Source organism: Polypterus senegalus, chromosome 2, assembly GCF_016835505.1.
Source record: "Polypterus senegalus isolate Bchr_013 chromosome 2, ASM1683550v1, whole genome shotgun sequence".
NCBI lineage: Eukaryota > Metazoa > Chordata > Cladistia > Polypteriformes > Polypteridae > Polypterus > Polypterus senegalus.
The window spans coordinates 308355269-308380808 of NC_053155.1; the positions used below are offsets into that span (position 1 = coordinate 308355269).

At 42.8% G+C, this 25540-nt stretch overlaps 1 protein-coding gene across 10 annotated transcripts in view; it reads right to left on the bottom strand.

Annotated features, from left to right (window-relative positions):
- mcf2la (mcf.2 cell line derived transforming sequence-like a) overlaps positions 1 to 25540 on the bottom strand; it is a 287608-nt gene that overhangs the window by 81830 nt on the left and 180238 nt on the right. For all 10 annotated transcript variants that reach the window (XM_039745883.1, XM_039745885.1, XM_039745881.1 and 7 more), the window contains exon 3: positions 11173 to 11287. In XM_039745883.1, coding sequence (XP_039601817.1) covers positions 11173 to 11287 — 115 coding nt within the window. The remainder of the gene's footprint in view (positions 1 to 11172; positions 11288 to 25540) is intronic.

Here is a 25540-nt window from a genome sequence, read left to right on the forward strand (position 1 = left end):
GTTTGAGCTGATAGAAAGGCAACAGCAACTCAAATTACCATTTGTAAATGGCACAGGAGTTGGACGGGCATCCTGACCAGAGAAGGGGATAATTCCTTACTGGGACGGGAGGCTCCGAGCAGACAGATTGGCATCCTGACCAGGAGAAAGGAAGGAGCCAGACCTGGAAGTGATGGCCGGAGTGGATGGATGGACAGCCCACCAGAAGATATTGTTGTGGACTCTTTATTTCCCCAACACGCTAGATAGCAGCGTCCTTAGATATCAGTGTCCAGTATGGAACCAGTAGGGCATGCTGAGTAGTCCAGCAACAAAGCCCTACTAGGATTTTTGGGTGCCGTAAGGGGGCTCTGCAGGGAGGTGAGCTCCCTACTTAGTGGGAATTCCGGTAGTATTTCCATTGGGCAGTGACCCTGGCACTGGAAGTACTCCCACGTCTTTAATAAAAGGGACCGTACTCTCTTATTCAGGCAAGCCGGAGCTGGGAGAACGTGAAGCAACACTCAACTGGAGGAGGGCAGTGCGGTGGTGAGAGAATTGTGGTTTGTGGAAAGAAATATAACAGGTGGCTTGTGCTACTTTGAAGGTATTGTGGAATAAACCTTTCTTTATTTGAACCCAGTATTCTCTGTGTGGTCGTGTTTGGGGGTAGCTGATACCCCTGGTTCCATCTCACACTCCTTACAACCGAGGTACGCAGAAGAGCATCTCTGAACATACAACACGTCAAAATGAAGCAGGTGGGCTACAGTAGCAGGAGACCGGCGGGAGCTACACTGGGTGCTACCCTTGTCAACTAAGAACAGACAACTGAGGAAACAATTCACATTATTTGTGACAATGATAATGACTGACTGACATACAGTATATGTTTTTTTCCAAACATTATCTAAGAAATCGGGAGTGGTCTCCCCTAGACTTTCTCATATACTCATATATGGGGATGGATATTTGAGGAGTAAACCGCAAGACAATGATATTTTTATATATACATTAAAGAATCAAATCAAATTAATAATATATTGAGCAATTATTATGAAAGTTAAATTGAATAAATCAGACTCTGCAGCTGCACGAATAAAAAAGTACCATTTCTGGTTAGTGGAAATAGTTGATAGAAATCTAAGGTTTGTACCTAAACGTGTATGCAAAATTTGGTTGACCTAAGTGAAAGTGAACTCAAGGTATTGTGTTTACATACACACTGTCACACATAGACACACAGAAATAATTCCAAAAATGATATTTTCGGAAGGTCTAAAACAGGGGTCCTAAATCACAGTCCTGGAGGGCCGCTGTGGCTACAGGTTATTGTTCTAACCCAGTTGCTTACTTAGAAAGCAATTCTTGCCAATAATTTAATTTCAGGGCTTGTTAGTGTTTTAACTCTGCTATCTCAGGTAATTCTCATATCCTAGATTTGATCCAAATGATCTGAAGTCTAAAACAGATGAGAAATTCTCAGTCCTTCACTTTTTTCTCTTCACTTTCCTTCCATGTATTTAATTAAACCCAATAGTGCATGATAAATAAACACAGAGGTGTAAATGGTAACAAGCTAAATGGAGAAATGCTGGTCTCTTTTGTCATTTGCATGTTATTGCTAAATAGGAATACAGCTGTAAGACTAAAATAAGCAATTAGGGTTCAAAATCTTAACGAGCGAGACGACTAAAATGAAGCAGAAAGTGTTACTTGAGCAATAAGTGCTTCTTATTAAGCAACTGGCTTGGTGCAAAAACCTGCAGCCACTGTGGCCCTCCAGGACCGTGATTGAGGAGACCCCTGGTCTAAAATGCCGAGATTTATCAAAATTTCGAAGTCAAATTTTTGGAAGATTCCAATACTTTCCCTACGAGAAAGGAAATCAGACTCAGGGAGGTTTATAACGTCGAGATTCATCAAAATCTCAAGGTTGAATTTTTGGACGATTTCAATACGTTCGCTACGAGAAAGTAAATCAGACTCGGGGAGGTTTATAACGTCGAGATTCATCAAAATCTCGAGGTTGAATTTTTGGACGATTTCAATATTTTCCCTATACTTTGTATAAGAGAAAGTAAAAAATACTTTTACACCACTTTTGTAACAATGTTAATTGAGTACAGTATTAAAATTATCTCTGTATCTTTACTGATCACAAACTTCTGGAGTTCTGCCCTCTCAGCAGTACCCTTCTTACCACATGCCATTTGCTAGACTGTCTCTTCAGGGCATTTCCACCTCCTTGTTGAAAGTGTTTAACCACATCATGTTAGAATGCCCAATGGAGGTGCTGGAGGCAGGGGAGGGGAGGTTGGTTTATTGGCCCGCATTCTATTAAAGGTTGTATTTTTCTGGAATTTCCGACACACAGCAGTTGCTTTCCTCCTGCTCATTAGTAAATTATAGACACTGAGTATACAGTATGATAATTACTGTGTTAATTGATACTTTGTGTTATTCAGCAACTCCACTGTCTATGCAGTGTTTTGAGCCAGGCGAACATGAAGACCATTACATAAAAATAAAATGACTTAATAGGAAATAGGCGCTGGAGAAAAGATGCTCTATATAATTAAAAGAGGTAATTTTTGTGTCCTAATGCATCTCTCCACTGGGAAGGCCTGTTCTTTATTCAGCATTTTTAAGAGAGAGGCAAGAATTATGCTAATTTAAGAAAGGGCCAAGTCTGCTTCTCTTTCTATGAAACTCTGCGCATGGCAGCCTAGGTTTGAATTGTCTGAGTGGGCCGCCTTCTCCATTCAGGACAATGGACACACTTTTAAGGAGGATTTAACAATATAATTGCAACCACTGTATGGAATCTATTTACAACAATGTGAATGAGTAAGCTCATCCCATGAAATGTTTTTTCTTTTTTTAATATATGTTGGTCTATCAAGATTTTACCTTCATGCACTTATGGGGTGTATTGATAAGGGGGATGTGACAGAGGAGAGGAGGCAGGTTTGTTGGGGCAAAGAGAATCTTCTGCCACTTAGCATCAGCAAAACCAAGGAACTGCTTATTGGCTTGTAACGCACCAATCAGCCTCAGTGCCCAGTCACTGTTCAGGGAGTCGATGCAGAGGTGGTCCACTCCTACAGATACTTGGGGGTCCACGTTAATGACAGGTTCGACCAGTCTCAGAATACAGGAGAACTACAGAAGAAATGGCAAAGCTGGCTCTTCTTCCTTCCTACATCCTTCACATCTTCTACAAACTGTGTGATGATCAGTGTCATTTTCTACCCTGTGCCAGTACCATCACTTGAAGAGAGGCCCACTGTATCAACAAGCTACCGTATATACTCGCAGATAAGTCAGGGTTTGATTTGACCATATAATTTCCAGTATTTTATAATGTTGTTCATATAAGTCGAATGAGGAAAGCTCACGCTATTGGTCCAAGAGATTATGATACACTAACGCCCACCTGAGAGAGTAACCACAGAGCACACAGCCTTTTTTTCTGGGTCTTGTGCCTACGTGACCACACGGTAATACCTGAACTATTCCGAAGCGACGTTTGCACTGTTTTGCGTTTTTTGTATCTCACACCCTCATACACCTTTATCATAAGATCATCTCTTATCTATGATGGAGCGTTAAATCAGAAGAAAATATGAAGCTGGTTTTAAATTAAAAGTTGTTGAAGTGGTGAAAGAAATTGGTAACTACATCAGACCCCGACTTATACACCCGTTCAAAAATACGACACTTACATTTTTTTTTTACATCTTCTTGCCTCCTCCAATCACACACCAGTTTCTCAGACACATTGAATTTTGTTGCAGCAGCGCACTTACCAATTTCTTTCGCCACTTCAATGACGTTTAATTTAAAACCATCTTCATATTTTCTTCTGATCGAACGCTCCATCATAGATAAGATGTGCTCTTACGATAAAGGTGTATGAGGGTGTGAAATACAAAAAAACACAAAACAGTGCAAATGTTGCTTCGTAATAGTTTGGGTATTACCGTGTGGTCACGTGGGCACAATACATAGAAAAAAAGGCAGTGCGTTCCGTGGTTACTCTCTCAGGTGGGCGTTAGTGTATCATAATCTCTTGGACCAATAGCACGAGTTTTCCACATTCAACTTATATGACTGACATTATAAAATGCCAGAAATTATACGGTAAAATCAAGTCCTGATTTATCCGCAAGAGAACTTATATACAGTAATGGTATTTTTAGGGTCCTTGTCATGACGCAAGATCCAGTTTTGGTTCAGCTTTAATGTTCTGACAGATGGGTGAATATTTTCCTCAGGCACCCTTTGGTACAATGGAGAATTCATAGATGATTCTGTGAGGGTGAGCTGCTCAGGCCCAAACGTAGCGGAGCAGCCCCAGACCATAACGTTTTTTACCACCGTGCTTTCCAGCTGCTATTAGGTTCTTCTGTTCAAATGCTGTCTTTCGTGCAGCCTCTTTCTTTTGGTAGACTCCTGCACTTTGACATGAACTGTTCCGGGAGCCACCTGTAGTTCCTGTGATGCAATTCTGGGCTTCTCAGAGGTTTGTTTCAGCACCTTGCGTTCTGCTCTCAGGCTGAACTTGCTGGGGTGGCCTTGTCTGGACCAGGTGGCAGTTGCTCTTGAAATCTTCTCCACTTGTAGATGATCCTCTGGACAGTGGAGTTGTTAATTTCCAGTTGTTTGGAGATTTTGTTTCACATTCATTCCCAGATGCATAGGTATTGTGAATGTGGTGAACGCGGACCCAAGGGGACGAGGCCGCTCCCCCCCAAAACCCCCTCTTAAACTGTGATTCAATGGGAAACAAACACAGCTTTTCATCTCCTCATCTTTGTGGGATCAGCTGTTTGCTGCCGTACCGCCCAAGATTTGAACATTTAAAAGACCGCGCCACAGCTGTCCTCGTGCCTCACTGCCTGGTCTCTCTCTGCTCCGGTCGGGGCTCCTGAGCCGCCGCGCCCCTTTGGGAAGGAAGATTTTGTGTTCCTTTGACTAACAGGTGGGGCCGAGGCAGCCGGTTTGACAGTTGTCCCTTGTGCGGCCGCATCGCTCCTGAAAGAGACTCATGTTTGTTCCGCCTGTACTGGAATAAAGTTTCTGTCTCTTGGATTACCCAGAGTGCTCCTGTGCAACTTTGTGCCCCAAGTGTGACAGTATGTATAACCTTCTTCCTGAACATCTCAGACAGCTCTTTCAACATAGGCATGGTGATAACACACACTTTAACAAGAAGGAGAAAAGCAAACACTCTGTCTGAGGTTTAAGACAGGCATGATCCACCACGATTCCCTCTCTTGATTCTAATTTTAGGTGTTTAAGGCACTGATAAATGTAGGGGTGAACTTACTATTTATTCATTCATTATCCAAACCTGCTTTATCCTGAGCAGTGTCTACAAAATGTAAATGTGTCATGATGCCATCTTTACCAGTAGATACTGTTAAAATGAAGATCCATTTTCCAACCCGCTGAATCACGGGGGTCTGCTGGAGCCAATCCCAGCCAACACAGGGCACAAGGCAGGAAACAAACCCCGGGCAGGGCGCCAACCCACCGTAGGACACACACACAAACACACCCACACACCAAGGCCAATTTAGGATCGTCAATGCACCTAACCTGCATGTCTTTGGACTGTGTTTGGACTGGATTTTATTATTTTTTCTCCAGCCGTCTGGAGTTTTTTTGTTTTTTCTGTCCCCCCTGGCCATTGAACCTCACTCTTATTCGATGTTAATTAATGTTGATTTATTTTGTTTTATAATTGTGTCTTTCATTTTTCTTTTCTTTAATATGTAAAGCACTTTGAGCTACTGTTTGTATGAAAATGTGCTATATAAATAAATGTTGTTGTTGTTGTTGTTGTGGGAGGAAACCCACGCAGACACAGGGAGAACATGCAAACTCCACACAGGGAGGACCTGGGAAGCGAACCCAGGTCTCCTAACTGCGAGGCAGCAGCGCTACCACTACGCCACCATGCCGCCCTAAATGAAGATCAGCTCTTCATATATCCAAATATGCTAAAAAAAATAAAAAACATTCCATGGGGCGAACTTATTTTTTCATGCGACTGTAATTTGATTTTTGAAGCTGTAGACCAACACCCAGCTTTGCCACTGTGCCTCTCTGTAAAAGATGACGCCCTGACATCTGGCCACATGCAGTGTGTATGGTATTCTTACATGATTTGTAAATTAAAGACTGACAAACTATATTTGGTCCTGGCACATTCTTGCTTTGGCAGCTGATGCCCTGCATCTATTGGCTTTCATCATGAAGCCGAGTGTTTCACTATTTTTAATGTGCAGTGTCTAACATACTTTATGAGTGAAAACAGATTGATAAGTTTCTCTTGCTCTCTTTTCCTTTGATGTAAATTTATGGCTCCAGTGATCGTGTACACCAATTGCTTTAGGCAGGAATGTGACTATAATGCATTGAAACGTTGTGACATCAGAGAGCTTGCAGAATGGTAGGCTGCAAAGAAACCAGAGAATATCAGGAAAAATGAGTTAAAGGAGAATGGAGAAATAATGTGCTACCCGCAGCATGCCTTTCTTCTTTAGAATCTCATATTACAAAAGGTTGGTGGAAGTCTCATGGCCCTAGGGAACAGACACTTAGCTACTATAGTCTTCTTCCTCTTCATCATTTCCCACTTCTAAATTTGCTTGATCAACCTTGTCCATTCAGCCTGGTCCCAAACCTCTTCACTAGTCAAGCCCTTTTTCTTCAGATCTTCTTTTATCCAGGGTGGCGCAGGGTAATGGGATATTTTCAATTGACGTTCAGTGCACGAACACACACATTACAGAATACATTTAATGACGAAATGTACTGTACAGGATATGCAATTCATGATGGTCATCAATATTCATTTTTATGTTGGGAAGAAAGCATCATGAAGGTGTTGTCCATTTCTCCGTACATATTCTGACAGCCTGTTGTGCAATTTCTACATTGCTTGACGTAACATGTCAAGAGGAATGCCAGCGATTTCCTCTTCAATCCTGCTTCTTAGTTCAGCAATGGCTGCAGGACGTGTGCGGTACACTTGGCTTTTAAGATGTCCCCACAGAAAAAAATCACACACAGTGAGATTTGGGCATCTCGGAGGCCATGGAATGTCACCGTTGTGTGAAATGACGCGCCTTCCAAACAATCATCGAATAGCTGCCATCGATTGTCGGGCAGTATGCCAAATTGGCTCCACCTGGGGACTACTTTTTTTAAGACTGAACCCGTTTCTTCGAAATTACGCACCCATGTTGGAATCGCATGAGCAGACGGGACATGGATATGACTTCTTAACTGGTAATGACGCCCAAATTCCCGTTGTGCAGCAGTCACACTATCACCATTCTTATGAAAGGCTTTCACAGCGAACCCTCGTTGCACACCACTCCACTGCTCCATTATAACTAGCTAGCCGTCCCCTGTGACTCCGCCCCCATAGTAGTAAAACAGGACAGTGAGGAGGGCTCCCCACTCATGACGTCACACTTCCTCCTCCCCTCGACCCGCAACCTCAGCCTCAGATTTGCGCGAATATATCGCTCCTGCACGCGAACTATGATTCTTAACACTATGAGAGGAGTCGAGAAATCAACCAGAATGTTCAAGCAAATAATAGAAAAAAAACCATTCAGTAGTTCTCTCATGAAAAGCAGACAGACATACAGACAGACGCTGGATTTTATACAGAGAGAGATGGCAAGGAGTTCTAAATGAGGTTGCATTGGTCACAAACAACGGCCGACGCTGTTCCAAAATTTCCCGTTTCCCTGTGCCACCCTGTATTATCCAGACACCTCCACTTAGGTCTCCCTCGCTTTCTCCTCCCCTGTACTTCTATTCCCTTTAGTTTTTTTCCCACATTTTCATTGTCTCTCTCTTCACCACACATCCAAACCATGTCAGCCGACTTTCCTGTACTTTCTCAGCTATTTCTCCCACTCTTGTTGTACTTCTGATTGTCTCATTTCTTATTCTGTCCTTTTCTGTAACTCCACATATCCATCTCCACATTCTCATTTCTGTCACATCTAACTTCTTTTCATGCACTGCTCCCTTTGCTTTAACCTTTGCATTAATTCTTTTGATCACACAATACTCCGCGTGGAGTTTGCATGTTCTCCCCGTGTCTGCGTGGGCTTCCTCCCACAGTCCAAAGACATGCAGGCTAGGTGCACTGGCGATCCTAAAATGTCCCTAGTGTGTGCTTGTTGTGTGGGTGTGTGTGCCCTGTGGTGGGCTGACACATTGCCTGGGGTTTGTTCCTGCCTTACGCCCTGTGCTGGCTGGGATTGGTTCCAGCAGACCCCCGTGACCCTGTAGTTAGGATATAGCGGGTTGGACAATGACCGACTGACAGACACAATACTCCTGATACCTTCTTCTAATTGTTCCATTTGCACTTCACACATCTCTGCATTTAATTCTCCATCTTGGACTACCAATGATCCTAGATATTTAAATGTATCCACTCTTTCCAGTGACTCTCCTTGCAGGCTAACTTAAGAATTTTGATCATCATTTAACCTCATATACAGTTGTGCTTGAAAGTTTGTGAACCCTTTAGAATTTTCTATATTTCTGCATAAATATGACCTAAAACATCATCAGATTTTCACTCAAGTCCTAAAAGTAGATAAAGAGAAACCAGTTAAACAAATGAGACAAATAATTTATACTTGGTCATTTATTTATTGGGGAAAATGATCGAATATTACATATTTGTGAGTGGCAAAAGTATGTGAACCTCTAGGATGATCAGTTAGTTTGAAGGTGAAATTCAAGTCGATTTATTCAATCAATGGGATGACAATCAGGCGTGAGTGGGCACCCTGTGTTATTTAAAGAACAGGATCTATCAAAGTCCGCTCTTCACAACACGTGTTTATGGCAGTGTATCATGGCACAAACAAAGGAGATTTCTGAGGACCTCACAATAAGAGTTGTTGATGCTCATCAGGCTGGAAAAGGTTACAAAACCATCTCTAAAGAGTTTGGACTCCACCAATCCACAGTCAGCCAGATTGTGTACAAATGGAGGAAATTCAAGACCATTGTTACCCTCCTCAGGAGTGGTCGACCAACAAAGATCACTCCAAGAGCAAGGGGTGTAATAGTCGGCGAGGTCACAAAGGACCCCAGGGTAACTTCTAAGCAACCGAAGGCCTCTCTCACATTGGCTAATGTTCATGTTCATGAGTCCACCATCAGGAGAACACTGAACAACAATGGTGTGCATGGCAGGGTTGCAAGGAGAAAGCCACTGCTCTCCAAAAACATTGCTGCTTGTCTGCAGTTTGCTAAAGATCACGTGGACAAACCAGAAGGCTATTGGAAGAATGTTTTGTGGACGGATGAGACCAAAATAGAACTTTTGGTTTAAATGAAAAGCGTTATGTTTGGAGAAAGGAAAACACTGCATTCCAGCATAAGAACCTTATCCCATCTGTGAAACATGGTGGTGGTAGTATCATGGTTTGGGCCTGTTTTGCTGCATCTGGGCCAGGACGGCTTGCCTTCATTGATGGAACAATGAATTCTGAATTATATCAGAGAATTCTAAAGGAAAATGTCAGGACATCTGTCCATGAACTGAATCTCAAGAGAAGGTGGGTCATGCAGCAAGACAACGACCCTAAGCACACAAGTCGTTCTACCAAAGAATGGTTAAAGAAGAATAAAGTTAATGTTTTGGAATGGCCAAGTCAAAGTCCTGACCTTAATCCAATCTAAATGTTGTGGAAGGACCTGAAGCGAGCAGTTCATGTGAGGAAACCCACCAACATCCCAGAGCTGAAGCTGTTCTGTACGGAGGAATGGGCTCAAATTCCTCCAAGCCGGTGTGCAGGAATGATCAAAAGTTACTGGAAACGTTTAGTTGCAGTTATTGGGGGGGTCACACCAGATACTGAAAGCAAAGGTTCACATACTTTTGCCACTCACAAATATGTAATATTCGATCATTTTCCTCAATAAATAAATGACCAAGTATAATATTTTTGTCTCATTTGTTTAACTGGTTTCTCTTTATCTACTTTTAGGACTTGAGTGAAAATCTGATGATATTTTAGGTCATATTTATGCAGAAATATAGGAAATTCTAAAGGGTTCACAAACTTTCAAGCACAACTGTACAAGGTGAGACACAAAAATAACTGGACTGGGCTTGGGGCTTTCCTGGAAAACCGTCTGGAGGTCGGCCGGACGTGAGTCACAGAACTATATCCCCTGCTACACGCCCTCTCAAACCGGCGACCGGCTAGGTATATCCTATGAAGAGCCCAGTCAGTATTTGCATAGCAATCATTACACGAGTTGCCGCGACAATGTCGGGGGAAAAAAGCGAACAGCGAGACGAGACAAGGCAACGCTCCCGTGCTCAATGCTTTTTCCTTAAAGCAGTTTTTGACTGACAAAAACATTCCTGTCCTTGATCCTTGTCCTTGTCCTTCCAGAAAATCAAATGTGACTTGATGGGAACACATTTGTCTTCAATGGATGAAGTGAAGATAAAAACGGCAAGCCTATTGAAAAGCCTCAAGCAAGAAGGCTTCCAGCACTGTTTCAATCAATGGAAGATACGTATGGAGTGGTGTAGAGAACAAGACTGGGAGTATACAGAAGGTGACAATGTTTAGAATGCTATAATTAATCAAAACATTTTTTTTGTGTCTCACCTCGTATTCTGACTTCTTTCCTATTTGTCTTCAATCCTCTGTCTCCCAAAGCCCTTCTCCATTCTTCCAACTTACTCATTGTTGATGCTGCACAATACATCAGCAAAAATCCTGCACCAGGTAGATTGATCTTTCATCCCCTCACTCAACACATCCATAACCAGATCAAAGAGGTAAGGACTTCAAGAAGATCCCTGGTGCAGACCTCCTCTAACTGGGATTTTGTCTGTTACCCCAACACTGCTTTTAATCCCAAGTCCTCACTCCCTCATACGTATCCTGGACAATCCTCACACACTTCCCTGTTCCTACTTTCTCTCTCTTGCACCTCCAGACCTCTTGACATGGCACTCTATCATAAGCCTTCTCCAAATCAAAACACCATATGCAATCCTTTGCGTTTTTCTCGATGCTTCTCTATGCAGATGTCTCAATGCAAAGACTGCATCAGTTGTTCCACACTAAGCAAAGCAAAGCAAATGACCAGCAGTAACATAAATGAGTCACTTGCCTTGGAATGCTGGTGAGATATGTTAGCACATCATGGAACTCCTTGTCTTGGATATCCGCGAAGGCTGGGTACTCTGGAAAGGTGATGATTGGACAGCTGTTTTCTCCTCGGCCACCTAAAGAACACAACAGACATGGCACATGTGTGAAGAGAACAGAAATTAAAAACATACATTTGACTTGAGTCTGTACCAGCCGGTGTAAATTTATGGTACTTGTAAAAGTTAGTGTTTTTTTAATTCAGTTTTATTCTCTCAGTCACGTTCACACTCCCCCCGATCTGACACTACTAGTTTTCAAATAAAGACGTGCTATAACAGAGGTGAACTCAGATGAGGTTAACGGATGCCCTCCCTGCAAGTAACATCCACTCACACATAAGAATGACGCAACTGACTAAGGCGCAAAGGCGAAAGATGGCACCGTTTTGATGCAGCAACAGGTCCAACCTGCTCTGGCCTTTCTATAAAGTTCCACTGTGTTCTGAGACCACTCCAACCTGTAATTAATGTGGACCCCCAAGTACTTGTAGGAGTGGACCACCTCTACATCTACTTCTTGAATAGTAAACCAGACCCAGAGGCTCTTTGGTCCAGTGAAAGTCAATAAACAGTTCCTTGGTTTTACTGATGCTAAGTTGCAGACAATTCTCTTTACGCCAAGAAACAAGGTCATCCACCAGACTGTTCTCCTCTGCCTCATCCCTCTTATCAATAAGTGCAGAATCATCCGAGAATTTCGGCAAGTGACATGATGTGCAGTTATATTTATAGTTGGAGGTATACAGAGGGAAGTGTAAAGCAGATAGGCCTGTTAAACTGGAATTCCTCAAACTGGTCCTCCCAGGAGGCAGTGTTGCACATGTCCCATGGGAGGCCGTCCGAACAGTGTTGGACTCAGTGGTGGACGAAATCTGACTGGAGATGTTAAAAAATTGCAGTGCATTGTTGGGTTAGCTTGATTAACGCGTCTAATCAGTTTTGCATGGAAGGTGAGTCAGTGTTACAGATTCACTCTGTAAAATATTCTGACAGAACATGCAGCAAAACGCCTGGTTTAGGCTCTGGTTTTGTCACTGGACCACTACAGTTCTCTGCTGGCAGGAGCAACGGCATTTGTCACCAAGCTGCTGTAGATGACTCAAAATGCAGCAGCATGTCTGTTGTTCAAACAGCTAAGGCAGGTACAAGTTACTCCTGTCTTCAGATCACTACACTGGTGTCCTGTAGTGGCACATATGAAGTTCAGATCCTGGATGCTTACCTACAGAGTGGTCAGTGGATCTGCACCTATACATATGGAGGGACTTGTGAGGTCTTATGGCTCGTTTATACTTCACGCTCAGAACGCGAACGCATCACGGCTGCCATGTGTTCCCAGCATTCATTTGACGCGTCCTCTGAGCAGGTTCTCAGAAATTAACGCGACGCGTGCGCGAGTTGCAGTACCAGCAAAAACTCGGGGGGTGCAGTGTGATAAAAGTCGGAATGTGAAGTCAGAGTATCTGCTTACTATCTACATGTGACATAAAGTCGCTATGCGGATCCTAGTTGGATCGATGTGCGCACTTCGATGTTTAATGAATGGTTTAATGTGGTGAAGCAAAATGCCGACATACAGATGCATTCATGGTGCTTTTATATTCAAGCGTGACATATTCCCCAGTGTAATGACACGATACATTTTAAAAGTCTCACATGCCATGTTTTGTGCTGTCTTTTTTTTCTGGGGCTTCCTCCTGACCTGACAGGTGCGGCAAACAGAAATAGACCACCACGCAGAACACATTAAATGTTTGATATTCCAACTCTCTGCACATTTAGAATCCTTAGATTTATACTTGGTATCACTTTCATGATGAAATGCATTAAAGTATGTATGTTACATTTTACAGATACATTGTTAATTTCATTTAAATACTGTTAATAATTACACACATGGGGGTGACACGGTGGCGGAGCGGTAGCGCTGCTGTCTTGCAGGGAGTCACGTCGCTGGTATTCCCTGCCTGGAGTCTGCGTGTTTTCCTGCTGGGTTTCCACAGTGTGCTCCGGTTTCCTTCCAAAGGTATGCAGATTTGGTGACAGTAAAATGACGCCAGTGTGTTTGTGTGTGTGCTTGTATTCACCTTGCGATGAGCTGATGTCTCGTCTAGGGATTGTTTCTGCCTCGTGTCCAATGCTAACTGGAATGGACACATCCCTGGATTGATGGATTCTATCACTAAACATCCTTTGCACAGATATTTTGGCAAGGTGTCCTTAGAATTTAATGGGTGTTCAAGGCAATTCACAACACAGCGAAGTCGAACCTGTTCTCACCGTGATGATATCTCGCACTGCCACCTGGTGGATTCCTCCAGATTTACGTAAAGTACGCACGCAAGTATAAACAGTAAAACGCTTGCGTAGCAGGAGCGTCCACTGGAGCATGCGTCGCGTGAAGTATAAATCCGGCCTTATGCTCCTTCTTGACCACTCAGACCAGCTAATGAATGGCATCTGGTGATGCCACCTCTGCATGATATCAAATCTCAGTCCAGACTCTCATCATATGTAGGTCCTGACTGGTGGAATGAAGTGCCCACCTCCATTCAAAAGTCTTACTCTCTCAATGTGTTCAAGAAGCACTTGAAGACCCTCTCGTTTGATGAATTTCTGGTAACTAATATTGGCTACTAGGTCTTTGTAAATCTGGGACTTGTATTTTACTTTGTACCCTTGTCCCCAAACAGTCCCCAGACTGATGATTATGTTGACCTCTTTTGTAAGCTGCTTTTGATAAAAGTGTTTGCTAAGCAAATAAATGTAAATGTAACGTAAATGCTCCAGTGTGCTATTCATTCCCTATATGAATGCAGTGAGGGTTGTGTCCAAATACTTGCCGTTAAGTCGAATTCATTCACTGTGGATGTTGGACTCCATCAAGATTGGGTCTCGTCACCATTTTTGTGTGTGGTTTTCATGGACAGGATATTAAGGTGCAACTGAGGATGTGAGGGAGTCCAGCTGAGGAGGCTAGGGAGGGCATCACTGCTTTATGTAGATGGTGTCGTCCTCTTTCTCGCTTCTGATTATTACCTTCATACACACTCGAGTGATTTGTTGCTGAGTGTGAAGGAGCTGAGGTGAGGATCTGTCCCTACAAGGCTGAGGTCATGGTTCTTCTTTGGAAGAGAGTGGATTGCTCTCTCCAGGTAATTCAGGGGAAAACTGCCTTAGTGAACATGTTCATGTACCTTGGAATCTTGTTCGAGAGTGAGACTAACAAGTGGATTGGAGCTGAGGTAGCTGTTCCACAGGTTCTGTACTGGTCCACGGTGATGAAACGGGAACTGAGGCTGAAGACAAAACTGTCGGTTTACTGTCCTCACCTATGGTCACACGCTGTGGGTAACAACTAAAAAAATGAGATCACAGGTACAGGGTAGCGCACGAAAAACCGAACCGTCTCCAACCATCTGGCTCGAGCTATTATACAGGCGGGTGCCGTCACGATCGCGTGACTCGTCGTTGCGACGGGGTCAGCGGCCCCTAGCTGTGCATTAGTAAGGAAGCTGTTAGCCAGTGGGTACAGACGTGTGTGAAAGAGATCTGGAAGATGTATTCTCTGCAACAAAGAATTGGAATAGTGGAGGCGTATGTGTCTACAGGTTCTTTTAAGGAAACGAGGGACATTTTCACACAAAAGTTTCCTGGCATAAACCTACTAGCAAAGAGCAGTATTCATGAGTTGGTGAAGAAGTGGCGTAAAACTGGGTCAGTTGCAAACTGCAAAGAATCGGGCCCCGTCCGTTCGTACAACTGCGGTCGTAGCAGATATTCAGGAACGGATGGCCAGAAGCCCTAGGAAATTGATACGGAAATTGGCAAAACAAGCACATGTTTCACGCAGGTCTTGTCAACATGTGTTGCACTCAATACAAATGAAGCCGTATAGAATGACTTGTGTCCAAGAACTGAAGGTCGACAACAAGGAAAAACATGTATTTTATTGCACATAGCTCCTTCAAACAATTGCAATTGGATTTTTGTATTTCATATCTTTCGTTTCGTGTACAGGTTAAGAAATGTATGTCAACGTTGGAGTCGGAGATGGTTCGGTTTTTCGTACGCCACCCGGTATAAGCGCCAGCGATGCAGGCTGGCTAGGCTGATGCTCCATGACAGGGTGAGAAGCTCAGTTCCTCCGGATTGGTACTCTGGGCACGTTGTAAGGATGCCCCCCCTAGAGCTGCTCTGGGCAGATTCCCACACAGCAAAGACCCAGGACACACTGGTGGAAATATATCTCTAGGCTGGCTTGGGAATGCCTGGGAATTCCCCAGGACGAGCTGGAATCTGTAGTTGGGGAAGGAGAGGCCTGGGCTTACCTGTCTGGCCTGCTGCTACGTAGCATGACCCTCACCAGGAAAAGCAGTTAGGAAAATGAGAGGAGACTGAGTTGACTGGAAAACAATTAAGATGTTATGTGTTTTACAAAGAACACTACACATGACCTAAGAGAGACTAATCATCTACTGTATAATGAAGTACAGTGGCAGCAGCATCATGCTGTGTAGATATTTCTCCTAAGCCAGGGTGGCTACAGGTTTTCATTCTAACCCTTTTCCTAATCAGCGAGAAGTTTTCACTGCTAAGTAGGCTGAAATCAACTTAGACCTCAGCGTTAACGTTTGCAGTGCACCATGCAATGCGCATGTCTCTGATATATGCCATTTGGTATGGGATCTGTCAAAGCACTGTTAATGCTTGTGATGCGTCATCTGTTGGAATGATAAAAGCAAAGCATTTTATTGCCATAAATATTTGGGAAGCACCCTTCATTTTAATAGCCCTGTTTTTAAGGATTCAGTCCTCTCAATTGACCCCAAAATGGTCAATGGCCAGTAAAACTGAAGGCCTTTACCAGCTCTTCTTTTATGTTCAGTGTCTCTTATAGTCCAGACAGCACTCTGATTTGATCAGTAACACTGTTCTAGTGCTTCCTAACACCACACAGCTCTTGACATTAGCTCACCACCTGACCAAATGTTCTCAGTAAATGACAAGTGAAAGGCAATGACAGAGCCCCCCGAGCTCTCAGTGAAAAACCTGCAATTAATGAAACCCAGAGAGCTCTTTGTTAACCAACAGCACATCCCAAACCCCTGCCATATCTGTAAATTAGTGTCTAACACCTTCAAGAGGTCAAACATCTCTCAGTAGCTAACCAGGGCCTCATGTACCTCACTAGTACCTCTCAGAGCCCAGACGGAGTAACACCACTCAGAACCGACTGGAACCCATGTGACTGCAATTCACTTCTCTGCATCTTATGTGGACTGATCCTCTTCTTCCTTCTTCGTTAAACGGGTTTTCCATTTTTTATGACCTGACAACATTGGGTTTCTAACCCTAACTCACTGTTTAGCACACACCGGTCCTGCCTTTGAAGTCTGAGGAGCTGAGAATTTCTTTTCAGTTACAAAGCAACACACGCTCTGCTGCTTTCCAGCCCTCGAGCCATTTACTGTATTCAAAGGCGAGGCTGGAAATAAATGCAGCCAAGGCATTCACAAGTCACACTGCTCCTCTTTTTCTCCGCTAACATCACTCTCAAGATAGTGAGAAATGACAGGTTAGCAGTTTCATTGTGTACGCTTAAACAATGGATCAAAATGGATAAAAGCTGAAGAGAAAAAAAAACAGGCTTAACAATTTTAAAATTCAAAGAGCAATAGAAAAGAGCATAAGAAAACAGCAGCACTCTGCGGTAAAACATTAAGTCTTCGGCCTTAATTTAAATGCTAAGACTAGTGGGGTTTTCAGTAATACTGGTAGATGGATATTCCAGAGTTTGGATGTCCTGTAGCTAAAGGCTCTACAAGCCAATTATAAGGGCAGGCTCAGCTATGGGACTCACACTGGAAAGCCTGAAGGTCGTAGCAACGGAGGGATTTAAAACAAAACGGAGCTGAGGGCCATTATGAGTAACGCTGCACACCCTGTCTGTGACAGAACAACACTGAGGACTTTCAGACAACGAATCATTCAACAGAAGTGTGTCAAGAAACGTGACTGGGGGTCCATTATACCAACAGCAATACGCCTGTATTGCTCCTCACCGTGTCAGATATTTCCTTTTTTTTAATGTTTTTGCTTTACAGTTATTTTGGTGTGTGTTTATCCCAAAGTGTCTCTGCATATTAATTTATTTACATGCTTATCTACCTATTTATGCATTTATTTATTTAAAGAGCTTCTGTAAAAAGACATACTTCCCCCAGGGGACAAATAGAGCTCATTTGTTTGATCTTTTTTCTTTCTTTCTAGCTATTATATAGTGCCTTTCCTATCTATCTATCTATCTATCTATCTATCTATCTATCTATCAGTCTATATAGTGCCTTTCCAATCTATCTATCTATCTATCAGTCTATATAGTGCCTTTCCTATCTATCTATCTATCAGTCTATATAGTGCCTTTCCTATCTATCAGTCTATATAGTGCCTTTCCTATCTATCTATCTATCTATTTTATAGTGCCTTTTCTATCTATCTATCTATCTGCCTTTCATATCTATCTATTGTAAAAGATAGCCCAGCCACAGACAGACATGACACCCGATGTCCACAACACACACGGTTTATTTACAATATTTACAGTCCAGTTCCACCAGCTCACACACAACTACTCAGTCCTTTTCCTCTCTTCGGCCGCCACCACTCCTCTCTCACAAGCTCCATCTTCCTCCTCCCGACTCTGGCTTCCCAAAAGGAGTGAGGTGGCCCCTTTTATAACACCCCGGATGTGCTCCAGGTGCTCTGAGATAGTCTTTCGGCAGCACTTCCTGGTGTGGCAGAAGTACTGTCCTCCAGGGCTCAGGTATCATCCAGGCACCCCTTGGGTTAGCCCACGGACCACCACGGGGTTGAGCTTCCCAGCTCTGTATCCGTGGTCCTTGATGGAAATCACAGGAGCTGCCCTCTTGCACCAAGGGTAGATATTGCCCCTCTCCCAGTCCTTCCCTGTTCGAGGCGTCCTGGTGGGGCAAGGTACCTGGTCACCTGGCACACTATCTATCTATTGTGGAGGACTGCTGGCTTCTTACTCCGGCCCTCACCCCCAGGCTGCCAGGAGGAGTTCTCCCGACAGCAGGATCGTACCTCGACTTCCAGCAGGGCCTCATGGACTATGTAGTGTTTATACACAGCCCTGCTGGATACCTTGGGGGCCACAGGGAGTCACTGTAGGGGGGCTCATGGGCTCTTATGTGCCCTATAACCCGGGAGTACGTCACGATCACGTGACAGGCAAGAACGATGTGCTCCCGGGTTGAAGAAAAGGACTGTTTACCCTGACCCGGAAGGAATAAGGAACTGTGGACTGATTGGGCAGGAACACCTCCGGGTCAGGGTGTATAAAAGGACTAAGGGAGCTCCCAGACGGAGAGCTGAGCTGGGTGGTAGGAGGGCAATGCGTCTGAGAGTGGAGGATTGTTGATTTATTATTGTGAGTAATTGGTTTATGAGTAGTGTGGAGGGTGCTTTGTGCACGTTAGTGTTATTTAATACAGAAATCTTGGACTTTTATTCGGTGTCTGGAGTGGTACCTGAGGGTTCAAGAGGTGGACAAGGGCGTTATCTGCGACACTATCTACCTATCAATCATATAATACCTTTTCTATCCATCTATCTATCTATCTATCTATCTGTCTATCTATCTATCTAATAGTGCCTTTCATATCTATCTATCTATCTATCTATCTATCTATCTATCTATCAGTTCCTTTTCTATCTATATATCTATCTGTCTATCTATCTATCTATCTATCTAATAGTGCCTTTTCTATCTATCTATCTATCAGTTCCTTTTCTATCTATCTATCTACTTCCTTGCATTTTAAGGAGGCCTGCTTCTTCAGATAAGGTGATTTGTGTTTTCTAATAAAAAAAAATATATACTGTATACATTTTATTTTAATTTAATATAGATTTATCGGGCTAATACAGTGGAACATTTTAAAAAACTGCTAAAAACCCATTTTTTTAATATGGTTTTTATGTATCTATGTTTTAGTTGTACTCTTAATACACTATAGAGGCCTACAAATAATCATACTGTTCTGACATTTGCAGTCTTTACTAATCTCTACTAATCTTTGCTTGTCTGTTCCAGTTCTTCTTTGGTGGTGTTTTGTGCCCACCACCACCACCAGCAGACTGAGACACTGTGCAGCACCTGAGATACTGGAGTGAAAGCGGGTGCCCCAGCTGTCCACTGCATACAGTAGAATCCTCTGGGACGAAGCCTGGAAATAATGAGGAATAACTAAAGCACATTTAAGTTAAACAGAATGCCCAGTGGAGGCTGAGTGGTCCTTTGGTCTTGAAAACCCTGCAGATTTATTTTTTTTTTCAGCTTAACTGGAGTTTTTCTTTTTTTTTTTTTTGACCTCATCACAAGACTCATCTTTTAAGACTTACATCATGATACTGTAAATAAAGACAATACCCTTCTACTAATTATATATGTATGTTTTATAAGACTTTGAATTTTTTCCTTTGTTACTTATTCATTATGATCCTTATCTAATCTTGTTTTATCTTCTCTTGTAACTTTCTTTATGACATCCTGTAAAGAAAGCACTTTGAGGCACATTCTTTGTATGAAAATGTTCTGTAGAAATAAATGTTGTCGTTGCTACATTCTTGTTTAACAAGGTGCCGGAGAGTGGTGATACTGTGTGTATTCTGCACACGTGACGATTCCATTACTGCTAGCACCAGTGCTGTATGATCAGAGGAGCAGTCTATTACAAAGACTAAAATCCATATACAGATTTTTTTTTTACTAGTGTAACATAAACAAAATGTATTCCCTTTGTAGGGAAAAAATGGAAGAGATCTTGAGAAATATATAGAATTTTTTTACTAGTGGAACATAAACAATCTCATTAATTTTGTTGGATTTTGATGCACATAGCAATTATATTGAATGAAAAACCCGCTGAATTCTCTTTGCCTCAAGTTTGGTAAAAACGTCAAATGCCAAAAAAGTCAGTTGGGAAGGAGAAACTGAACTGGTTTTGACTGCATTATAATGGTGCGATGGTCTTTTAAGCATCCCTGAGGGCTAAGGAAGCATCTGCCAACTATACTGGACAGATAATGTCTAACAACGAGGTAAGTCAAATCCGATATTTTGTCTTAATGTGACACAAATCTGATGTTTTTAGGGCTGTGTGGACACAGAAATCCATCCATCCATCCATCATCCAACCTGCTATATCCTAACACAGGGTCACGGGGGTCTGCTGGAGCTAATCTCAGGGCGCAAGGCAGGAACAAACTCTGTGCAGGGTGCCAGCCCACTGCAGGGCACACACACACACCAAGCACTCACTAGGGACAATTTAGGATCACCAATCCACCTAACCTGCATGTCTTTGGACTGTGGGAGGAAACCCACGCAGAGAGGACCCGGGAAGCGAACCCAGGTCTCCTGCAAGGCAGCGGCGCTACCACTGCGCCACCGTGCCGCACAGCAGAAATCCAATCTTTTTAAATCAGATTTGAGTCACTTTCTTAAGTGGTCCCAGATCGGATACGTATCAGATTCGTGCCCGTGTGACATGAAAGAGAGCGGCCAGATTGGAATTCAGGTGATTTTTTTTTGCCTACATGCATGGATTAATGTTGAACTCCAGGCCTGGAGGGGACTGGGTGGTCTCATGGTCTGGAATCCCTACAGATTTTATTTTTTCTCCAGCCGTCTGGAGTTTTTGTTTTTCTGTCCCCCCTGGCCATTGAACCTTACTCTTATTCAATGTTAATTAATGTTGATTTATTTTGTTTTCTTTTTGTGTCTTTTATTTTTCTATTCTTTATTATGTAAAGCACTTTGAGCTACTGTTTGTATAAAAATGTGCTATAGAAATAAATGTTGTTGTTGTTGCAGGTTTTCATTCTAACCCTTTTCCTAATCAGTGACCAGTTTTCACTGCTAATTAAATTCTTCTTCCCTTCATTTAAATAGCCCTGCTTTTAAGGATTCTCAATTGATTCTTCTCTTCATTAAATGACAGCCGCACAGAAATGAGATATCAAACAAGCCAACAGATGACCAGCTAAATTGGGGCCTCAGCTCTAACCAATTTCACTCCAATCACTTTATTAATGAGAAGCCGATTCTTGCTGTTAATTAAACTCATTATTTAATGCCATGGCTTGTTGCTGCTCTCACTCTGCCACAAAGAACACCATCAAAATGTTTTGGTGAGCTGAGAGATCAACGTTACTTTATTTTCAGATATTGTGTGATGGGCACAAATGAGCTGGTCAAGTGGTGGCTTATTTTGTGTCTCATTATTGTTTGGCTAAGAGGCCTGAGTCAAGTTAATTAAAATTAAGGCAAAAGAAGTTAATTACAGTAGAGTCTCGCTTATCCGACATAAACGGGCCGGCAGAACGTCGGATAAGTGAAAATGTTGGATAATGGGAGGTGTTAAGAAAAAGCCTATTAAACGTCAAACTATGTTAAAGTTTTACACATTACAAACCTAATACAGTGTACTGCTTCATGAACGTCCCTGAACACGTACAAATCGGGCTATGACCAAAACGTTCGCCAAACTTTTGCCTCTGTCTCGGTATAGGAACAAGCCAGTTTCCCTTTCTGTTTGTGCGTGCCGATGATTTCTGCACATGTTCAGTCTCTCCCTGTGCAGTGTGAGAGAGACACAGACAGATACACGCACGCACGATAGGAAGAGAGAGTCACACACGCACACACACAAGCACGCATGAGAGAGAGACACGCACGCACGCACACACGCCAGAGAGGGCTGGCCACATAATCCACTGTAATCATGTTTTACAACAAAACAACATCAAAATTTAACTGAAAAAATGAACTTAGCAACAAAAAATAGCCTACGCTCACGCTCCCAACTTGCAATTCTTGTTGCCGATTGATGCGTTTTTTTTGTTTTTTTTTGCGGTGGGACGTCGGATACTATCTATCTATCTATCTATCTATTATATAGTGCCTTTCATATCTATCTATCTATCTATCTATCTAATACAGAATGTTGGATAAGCGAAGGTCAGATAAGCGAGACTCTACTGTAGCAGCAGAAACAGGTCACTAATTAAGAAAATGGTTACAATGAAAACCTGCAGCCACTGTGGCTTTCCAGGACCGGGGTTTGACACCCGTGGGTTAAGTGCTGCCATCATCAGCCAGCATTGGCAGTGAAGCAGAACAGCAACAGAGGGAAGCTACAGCTGTGACAACGGTCATGGACTCCAAAGTGTAGAAGCAAGCCGAGGTGATGAAGCAAGGAGACCCATGTGAGGAATCACAAATGCCTGTGACAGCAATTGCCCCAAACAGTATGGTGTCCTGAAATGGGGGGACCGTGTAGAAAGAGTGATGTGTTGACCAAAATGTCTGCAAATCCCCTTAAATGAAAGTCTGCAATGTGCACTTTAATTACGTATGAATTGTTTGATTTGTGATTTTAAACTGTGGAGCAGAGGAGTACAGCAATGAAAAATGTGTCTTTGTCCCAAACATTATGCAGGGTATTTGTCTACCCTGGGCATGTGGTACATCGGCAGGTACCGGAAGAAGAAGACGTATCCTCCACACATGACATTCACTTGCAGCTTGCGTTTAGTCACAGAGAACTAAAATGGCCAACACAAAAAACAAAAAAAAAAAGCATTGGTTTTTGGCCTGACAACAAGGTGTTATTGAGAGCGTTTTTAAAAGTCTGTTTTCTGGCATTAAAAACGCTCAGGGTAAGGTGGACACAAGGTGAAAAAGGAGGCTAATGGGTGTGCTTTTAAATAAAAATGTAGTATGGTGGACACAGCTTCAGTCATTCTCATAGCTGATGGCCTCATGGCAGCATTCTGAATGTGGTGGAAATGAGCCTGGAGGCGGCAACAATCCTGCGCTGAAGCTCACTAAACCCGTCATGTGTGTTGCTTGCATGTCTTCTCATATTATCCTCAGCATCAGGGCTCCAAAAAAATATTCAAAACCTAAGAAAGGTCGGAAGGCCACTCCTTTGAATGTGACACTTGAAGTGGTAAAGCACAGGTAAGCAGCTTAATTAAAAAGCATTTAGTGAAGGGGGTTGGCGTTGGTGACTAGTACAATACAATTGATTTTTGAATGGGCCAAAATCACACAAGGAGTCCTGCAATGGGCTTTAACAGGCCCAGCCTTAACTCTCTAAGACAAGGAGGAACTCCCAAAAAAAAACCTTTTTAGGGAAAAAAAAATGGAAGAAACCTTGGGAAAGGCATTTCAAAGAGTGGTTGGGCGTGCAGTGGGTGTCAAAAAAACGCAATGCAATAGAAATATTGTTAATAGACTAATGTTATTATTAAACTCATTCTGTCCATTTTTATATTTCATGGTGCAATTTGAACAAAAAATGGGGTAGTTTTTGGAACCAGGGAGTGCTTAAAAATATTTTCTAACTAGCCAAATACCCGCGCTTCGCAGCAGAGAAGTAGTGTGTTAAAGAAGTTATGAAAAAGAAAAGGAAACATTTTAAAAATAACGTAACATGATTGACAATGTAATTGTTTTGTCACTGTTATGAGTGTTGTTGGCATATATATATATATATATACAGACACACATTTACATACACATATATATCTATCTATCTATCTATATATATATCCATCCATCCATCCATTTTCTAACCCGCTGAATCCGAATACAGGGTCACGGGGGTCTGCTGGAGCCAATCCCAGCCATCACAGGGCACAAGGCAGGAACCAACCCTGGGCAAGGTGCCAACCCACCGCAGGACACACACAAACACAACCACACACCAAGCACACACTAGGGCCAATTTAGAATCACCAATCCACCTAACCTGCAAGTCTTTGGATTGTGGGAGGAAACCGGAGCGCCCGGAGGAAACCCACGCAGACACGGGAGAACATGCAAACTCCAGGCAGGGAGGACCCGGGAAGCGAACCCGGGTCTCCTAACTGCGAGGCAGCAGCGCTACCACTGCGCCACCGTGCACGCCGTCTATATATATATATATATATATATATATATATATATATATATATCTATCTATATGTATATATCTATCTATACTGTATATATATCTATATCTATCTATATATCTGTCTATCTATATATGTATATCTATATCTATCTATATATCTACAGTGGGATGCAAAAGTTTGGGCAACCTTGTTAATAGTCATTATTTTCCTGTATAAATCGTTGGTTGTCACGATAAAAAAAATGTCAGTTAAATATATCATATAGGAGACACACACAGTGATATTTGAGAAGTGAAATGAAGTTTATTGGATTTACAGAAAGTGTGCAATAATTGTTCAAACAAAATCAGGCAGGTGCATAAATTTGGGCACGTTGTCATTTTATTGATTCCAAAACTTTTAGAACTAATTATTGGAACTCAAATTGGCTTGGTAAGCTCAGTGACCCCTGACCTACATACACAGGTGAATCCTATAATGAGAAATGAGAGTATTTAAGGGGGTCCATTGTAAGTTTCCCTCCTCCTTTAATTTTCTCTGAAGAGTAGCAACATGGGGTCACAAAACAACTCTCAAATGACCTGAAGACAAAGATTGTTCACCATCATGGTTTAGGGAAGGATACAGAAAGCTGTCCCAGAGATTTAAGCTGTCTGTTTCCACAGTTAGGAACATATTGAGGAAATGGAAGACCACAGGCTCAGTTCAAGTTAAGGCTCAAGTGGCAGACCAAGAAAGATTTCGGATAGACAGAAGCGACGAATGGTGAGAACAGTCAGAGTCAACCCACAGACCAGCACCAAAGACCTACAACATCATCTTGCAGCAGATGGAGTCACTGTGCATCGTTCAACCATTCGCACTTTACACAAGGAGATGCTGTATGCGAGAGTGATGCAGAGGAAGCACAAACAGAGCCGCTTGAGGTCTGCTCAAGCACATTTGGACAAGCCAGCTTCATTTTGGAATAAGGTGCTGTGGACTGATGAAACTAAAATTGAGTTATTTGGGCATAACAAGGGCGTTATGCATGGAGGAAAAAGAACACAGCATTCCAAGAAAACACCTGCTACCTACAGTAAAATATGGTGGTGGTTCCATCATGCTGTGGGGCTGTGTGGCCAGTGCAGGGACTGGGAATCTTGTCAAAGTTGAGGGACGCATGGATTCCACTCAGTATCAGCAGATTCTGGAGACCAATGTCCAGGAATCAGTGACAAAGCTGAAGCTGCGCGGGGCTGGATCTTTCAACAAGACAACGATCCGAAACACTGCTCAAAATCCACTAAGGCATTCATGCAGAGGAACAAGTACAACGTTCTGGAATGGCCATCTCAG